General features: G+C 47.0%; 1 protein-coding gene across 4 annotated transcripts in view; it reads left to right on the plus strand.

The window, feature by feature from the left end:
* Positions 1 to 7500, plus strand: part of numbl (NUMB like endocytic adaptor protein) — a 49294-nt gene that overhangs the window by 22878 nt on the left and 18916 nt on the right. Inside the window, exon 1 of one of the 4 annotated variants that reach the window (XM_042063056.1) lies at positions 374 to 850. The exons of 2 other annotated variants lie outside the window; for them this stretch is intronic. In XM_042063056.1, coding sequence (XP_041918990.1) covers positions 801 to 850 — 50 coding nt within the window. In that variant the 5' untranslated portion in view covers positions 374 to 800. Of the gene's footprint in view, positions 1 to 373; positions 851 to 7387; positions 7499 to 7500 lie in introns of those variants that run through there. One more of the 4 variants, XM_042063060.1, reaches the window with a different exon arrangement.

A 7500-nucleotide genomic window follows, 5' to 3' on the forward strand; every position in this document is an offset into this window, starting at 1 on the left:
TTTGTAGATTATGGCACAGGGAAGGTGAGTTCAGCAGGCAGCCACACACACACACACACACACACACACACACACACACACACACACACTCACACACACACACACACACACACACAACTGGCAGCACAGATGGAACGGCCAAAAGTGTGTCACTGCTGTCCCCTAGCCTAATCACCTCTGTGCCCCTCCTCCTTCCTTCCTCTCTCTCTCTCTCTCTTTCTGTCTCTCCCTCCCTCTCTTTCTGACACATCCTCCTGTTGTCAACCCATTCTACTCATGCATGCTGCAGAGTGGTGGAAAAAAAAGGCCTGAAGTTATCCTTCTGAAGACTTTGTTGTTGTTGTTGCTGCTGCTGCTGCTGCTGCTGAACGCGCGCGCATGTATCTGTGTGTGTCTGTGTGGGAACACACGCGGCGTTGGGACCTAGAGCGAGCCCGCACGCAAACGTGTCCGTCGGCCTCGCCAAGTTAATCCCTTAAGAAGAGGTGTGGTTGGCTCTTCCCTCTCGTCTGGATCGCAGAAGTACATTTTCATTTTTTTTTTCAATATCGTCATTCCGTTTTTGTGCGGCCGTGCCTTCTCTCTCTCTCTCTCTCTCTCTCAATCTCTCTCCTCCTCTCCAGCTTTTTTTCCTGGGGTGTGTGCTCTTTTTTGTGCGTCCCCTCGCACTGTCTTCTTCTCTCAGTCATCTGTGGCGCTTCCCGGAGGAAACACGGGATCTCTCCACTCTCTTCTTTGAAGCCCGCACTCTTCTGACCACTCTTCTGACCACTCTTCTCCGCCACTCTTGTTTATTTTGCATGAGAGGGATGAGTTCGAACAGTGAAATGGAGGAGGCAGTGGAAGGGAGGTGAGTCACCAGCTGTCTGTGTATATATTTAGATATATTTTCACACAAACGCACTGAGCTTAATGCATTCTACCATCTGCTTAACAAAACTGCTGATATTTAACTGCCTGTCTTCCCCAGAACACTTTTGAAGGCTAGTTTTCAGCCGTCTATCCCAGAGTCCTGGCTATCCAGGCTTATTTGATAGCCATATTCCCAGCTAATAGCCTTACAGGTAGCAGCTGCAGGGGCCATGAAGCCCATATGGTCCAGATTAATGGCTAAATTGATAAGCTGAGGCAGCCAACCACATTTGTTTATACAGTGAGGTTCTGTCATTAAGCGTTTAAGCTGCGTTAAAGAGTTCTCTCCATGTTTGGCAGAGCCACTACCAGCCACTTCATACTAGCATACATGCCTTCCTCATGGTGTTCTACAAGTGTACTGAAATAAGTGTTGGGAAACTAGATAGGACCTTGCTGCTATGATGCAGGGTATGAGATGAAAAACCTTGTAGGGACAAGGTTTGGAGGAAGTAGGTTTAAGTGGAGAGGACCAGTTTATTTGTTAGTTTTTTTAGAGGATCAATTTTTTTATGTTTGTCAAGAGAATCTGTTCTAAAGTATCTGAATAATCTGGTTCAGACCCTCAAAAGGCAAAAGAAGGAGAGAGTGGCTTGCTCTGTTTTTTTGCAAAAGAGCAAGTAGAATGCATCCAATACACTTCAGCATGTTTGTGTTAATCACCCCCTTGCTGATTTCTGCTCCAGGTAGACATCTTTATATAGTGTGGAGGCAGCATTATTACCCTACTTGTCCTTTCTTCTTACCTCTATATGTCACGGTGAAAGATTTGCATACCCTGATGTGCACAGTAGAACCTATTCAGTATTGCAGTGTCTGAACATCATGTCGTGGTTGTTTGTGTCTGTTCTGTGTATGTGGGCTGAGGATGGAGGAAGGCCATATTAGGTCTTCCTTATGTTTAACCTTTAGACTGTATGTGTGTGGGATGAAATGCTACTGGAATCAGTCAGCACTTAAGTTTTAGAGGTTCTGTCATTAAGAGGGTTCATCTTGAAGCATTTTGTAACAAGAGGGACCATTCAGGAATGAACTCTCGAAAGCGAGAGTCCATCCAAGCTGAAAGAGGAGAGTGGACATTTAGGCCACCGTTCAATCATTTGGGCTGGAAGTCCCAGTTTCAACCACATTTGTCCAGTCAGCGTCCACTGGTCCTCTCAGGGATGGGGGACACAAGTGTTTTTCTTAAAATGTCTTGAAGGTACTCAGACAGGCCAACACCCAGTAATGACGGAACTCAAAGGTGTATCGTTGACACAGAAAACAGCTTTTTAGTTTAGTGGTATTATCCTGGTTACTATTGGCTGTGAACATCAGCAATATCTGCAAGAAAAGCAAAGCAAATGCCTTCTAATGGTAGCTTTCTGGCATTCTATCAATATCTCTATTTTGTACGTATATACTGAACTTTCAACGTTAATTTTCAGCACAATTACGGGCATTATTATGTCATTGCCCATCTACTGTGACCATTTGTGCCTTGTGGTCTTGTACTGATTTTTCTGTGACGCGTGTTCTGGCCACAGTGATGTGGAAAAGACCCTAACAGGCTGTGGATCCTAACAGTCTCAGACTGCTCGCAGCATGGTCCCCTTGATCATCCTTTGCTGTACACGGTAGGGTTCCCAATATCCAAATGTTTATCTCAGTAAATGTTATGTTCAATCAGTGACACATTTAGAGAAACATTTAGACGAGACAGATTCCAGCCAGACTCAACAGAATTGAGGGTTGAATTGCCCCATAGTTAAGATTAATGAGCACTTCATTTGAGTGTTTGTCTAGTTAAGGACCCAAGAATTAGAGCATTGTGATATGTTATTGACTCCCTTGCCCGTTAAACTGTGTCACTGTCAGCAGTGGAGACCCATCCGATCACCATCAGAAAGAAGCTTTGCTCAGAAGGCATGCTCAGAGCTCAGCAAGTCTCTTTCTCTCAATTAGGTCAAGCTTTCAGTCCCACAAAGAACTTTCACTCAGGCATTCTGTCTCAGAGATCAACCAGCAGAATGTCTTTTTTTTTAGTGCTAATTTGTTGCCCAAAAGCCAAGGTCATGTACCGTTGTCTTTGTTTAGTCTGGTGGGGGATTATAAAATGGCCACACAAAACGAGTATGTTCTTGGCTATCTCCTTGACACTTGCCATGTGTTCAGTTGCTGCCACAATGCCCAGTGCCCTACCACCCTCAATTGACCTACATGCAGCCCTGATTAAATTTGCCCCAACCATCATGGTCTTCCAGGAACCTCCCTCGCCTGTAATTGAATCAGAGGGTCACAGGAAGGTATTCACAAGACGTTCTCCACAGTCTCAAACATTTGCCAGACCGGAGTGGACATGAGCTCATGGTCGGTGCTAGTGTCAATCATACACCCGATCTTTGCTTTTTTACTCTCTTGGGTTTTATCAGCTTATTATTAACTATTGCAATAGATCATGTGATCATTAGAGATAATCTCTTACACTGCCGTTTGCACTTTGCACTCATCAGACCTTTGCACTTTCCACCATTAATGCTAGTGATGACAAGATTGACAGGTCATCCGAGGTGTTGATATGTGACTGTGTGGTGTTTGTGTAAACTAGAGTGACCTCAGGAACATCTCTTCCCCCATCACGGGTCAGTCCTCAGAGGCCGTCCACTGGCCACCGCTGGCATTAGCTGCTGCTTTGAGTAGATTGAGTTTGTGTGCAGCTGATTTACTCTGACCTGCTGTAGGAGTAATTTCACATTTCTGTGAGCTGGAGCAGTTGTAGAGGTTGTAGAGGGCGTGTACCACGATGGCAGCCAGCTCGAATGGTTTTAATCCATCCCCTTTTCCCAGTGCAGCACCAACCATTGTAGCAGGTTTTGTGCTACAGAGGGGTGATAAGACACGAGTCCCCTGGGCTTGGTGTGGAAGTTTTGGGTGGAGAGGAGAGAAGGGAGTGCTGAAGCTAGAGAAGGAAAGAAGGGGGGGGGGGGGGGGGGGGGAGCCGCAGGAGTCTCTGCTGGGGAGACAGTGTGTCAGTCTGGGAGCAGGGGAGCTTTGTGCGCGTTTGGCTGCCTCTGATTCAGCTGTCTCATCTCATCAGAGTCCAGAACTGTCCTCTATCGAAATCACACAGGCACACAGGCACACACACACACACACACACACACACACACACACACACACACACACACACACACACACACACACACACACAGAGTTACAGACAGTCATAAGAGAGCACAGACGTTCTCTTTTTAAAGCACACACACCCACACTCTTAACGCTCATCAGAACTCACAATTCTAAGCCCAGACGCACCTCAAAAGCTTCCAAAAACAAGATTAACTCCAGCGTAATGAAAAACTCAGCTTAACGGTGCAAAGGCGCTGAACAAAATCATATTCCTCGACTGAAAAAAAAAAAAAACAGCCATTCTTCCCTGTCTGCCACACATGGCAAACAGATCTGGCAGGTCAAAACTCGACCAGGTTCCGCAGGTCATGTTTTGTGGCACCTCCGGCCCCTTGGGTCAACACTTGCCAACGGGAACGTGCGACCCAAGACACTCCCAGATGTAACCCCACACTACCCCGCCTTGGAGGGTGGGAAGGGTGAAGGGGTGGGGTGCCGTGCAGTGTTTGATGTATGAGAGTGTCACACGTGAGAGGCTTGGGGATAGGGTCGTCGTGTCTTGTACGCTCCCAGGTCAGAGCGGAGATTCTGTTTACTACAGCTCGCCGCTGCCCTGCCCTGAGAAGAGAAGTGGGTCACCCAGAGGCTGCGTCTGTGCGTCTGGCTCAAAGAGTGTGTCATACATTTCTCCTCGTGTGTGTGTGCGTTTATGTGTGTGCATGTGTATGTATGCTACGTGTATGCTATTTTGCTACGCGTGGAGTCTAAACCTAGTGATCTCCCTTGTATTAATGTACGTTATCAGCAGTAGCTCTTTGTACTAGGATTACCTCAGAGCACCTGTGCCAGCTTCCCCCCCCCACACACACACACACTCCCACCTGTCTGCCCTGAATCATAGATCAAGCATGCAAAGCCACAGCCAAGCCAGAAATCCCATCACCTCAAACAATGGCAGCGATGTCTGACTTGCTCTCTGCGACACACCAGCACCTTTGTTCCCCTGCCAGCCCGATTCCGATTTCGCTCATAACAGCCCCCGCCGGACAGCTTCCAGCCCCCCCCCCGCCGTCATTTCCAATTTTAGCCCCGATGTTAGCGCTCATGGCGTGTCGGCTCAGAGAGAAGCCACATCAGCAAAGTCCAGCAAAACACCTCAGGCTTTTACCAACACTTGCGCCAAGTGAAGGACAAGTGTGCTGTGGCCCGTGTCCCAAAACGCTGATCCCGAACAGGGAATGGATCAGTCTGAGAGAGAGAGTGAGAGAGTGTGAGTTACGGGTCAGAGCAGATGCAGTCTAATTGTTCTCATGTTTCGGTTTAGGATTTTGCAATCTGTGGTTTGTGGATTTAGCTGCTTTGTGCATCTGCAGTGTGTGTGTGTGTGTGTGTGTGTGTGTGTGTCTGTCTGTCTGTCTGTCTGTCTGTCTGTCTGTATATTTGTACTTGTGTGTGTGTGTCTGTCTGTCTGACGTGTGTGTGTGTGTGTGTGTGTGTGTGTGTCTAAGTTTTCTTTGTGGACACGCTGCATGTCTGTGGGAGGGTGGGTTCAGCACAGCTTTAGTGTGTCATCCTGCGCTGACTGCTCCACATATCACCGTTGTTAGTGGTTTTGGGTTGTTCTCATGTTGATGACCTCACCATCTCCTCTCTAGACCTCCTCTCCTCTCTTCTTCCTTCCAAGGAATGGTGTTTGATCGCTTGGCCACAGTCATATAATGTTCAGTGCACTGGCTTAGAGAGATAGGTGTACACGTATCCTCTCTCACACAACACGCGTATACTTAACTCCCACACTCTCCTAACAGTACTTGGCCTGCGATTGTGTTATAAATAAATAGATACACAATATAGAGACGAGGATGGAGGGAGAGAGAGAGAGAGAGGGAGGGAGGGGTGGATGGAGGGAGAAGAAACCTGCAGCTGTAATCTCACCCTTTGTCCTGTGGCAGATCCATCTATCGGCTCACGGTGGGGAGGGGAAGCGATGGACAGATGGAGGAGGAGGAGAGGAGAGATTGAAAGAGAGATAGAGTGGGCGAGGGAAGGGACCACTGGTTTACAGGAAAGCCGCCACAACCAGGCCTGTTGCAGCCTCCTTGCTTTCAGCTTCTCTCTCCTTCTGCAACCCGGCACTTGCCCCACTTTTTGGACGCTGGGGGAATTGCATGTCGTCCATTTTCCTTGCAGTGTTTAGCAGAGAGGAGGCTTTTCTCTTGGTATCTTTGTTGTTTACTCAACACAGAGATGCCTGCCAAGCTCCACGTTTATAAGACGGTAGAGAGGATGGCTAAAACAGGACCCATCTGTGTTCAGTCAAGTGTAGCATAGGGAATTCAACAAACCTCACCTACTGGTAGGTCTTAAAAACTATGTCAAAGGGCTACGAGACTACGACCAGTAGGCTTAATATGACATTTTTCTCCAACATAATTATAATTTTCTGAAGAACGTGTATGCTCACTTGAAATGAAACATGGCCTGCCAATGAATGGGCACACACAACAGCAGTTTCGCCTCGCCAAGGATAAAGATCTAATTAATCAAACAAAGCCAGTTAACAGCCAATCAGACATATATCCACTGACCTTAGACAGAACCAGAAGAGACATTAGACTAATTTATAGATCCTTGGATTAGCACTGAGGGAACTGGGAGAGTGGCTAGTATAATGATATTGCACTAAGTCAACGACCAAGGGCTTATGGTTCTCTTAAGACTTGAGTTCAGAGGTGAACAAATGACTGAACATCACCACCCCACACCCACACACACACACACACACACACACACACACACACACACACAAGCTAACGCATGACTGGCGAGTAGCCATCAACAAAGCTAACACTGTGTCTGAGATTCCCGCTCTTTGTGTCCCCATGGAGATACAGCACACAGAAGGCAACAAACATGTTTATCACTACAAGGGCAGCTTTGGACTTATCTCCTGAAGTCATTTCCTGTTATATTTCTCAGAATGAATAGTTTATATAGAGGAATTATTTGGGCTTATACAAATTGAACTGCTAGCTTTTAAAAAAAGGAGCTTCAATTGCTAAACAAAGGGAAAAAAGAGTCAAGGCAAGCAAACAACCCAGCGCTTTTTTTTGTTGAAAGAATGCAACAGAAATACACTCGTCCTTATTTAGCCTTGCAGCATCATCTCTCTCTCTCCTTCAGGACGACGTATTCCAGATGTGCTGTTCCTGTGTGTGTGTGTGTGTGTGTGTGTGTGTGTGTGTGTGTGTGTGTGTGTGTGTGTGTATGTGTGTGTGTCTGAGGGCAAGAACAGTTTATGGAGAAGAAAAACACTGATTATGTACATCTGTTCAGCCGAGGCAGTTCCATCGCGCAGACTAAATGTTTGTGTGGGTGTTTTTCAGCACATAGGCGCGTTGCACTCGTCTGTTCTCACAACTTTCGCATGTGAAAGGAGTTAAGGGTTCTGGGCTGCGTACTCCTCCCTGTCACTCTGGT

Source organism: Alosa sapidissima, chromosome 15 (assembly GCF_018492685.1).
Source record: "Alosa sapidissima isolate fAloSap1 chromosome 15, fAloSap1.pri, whole genome shotgun sequence".
Classification (NCBI taxonomy): Eukaryota; Metazoa; Chordata; class Actinopteri; order Clupeiformes; family Clupeidae; genus Alosa; species Alosa sapidissima.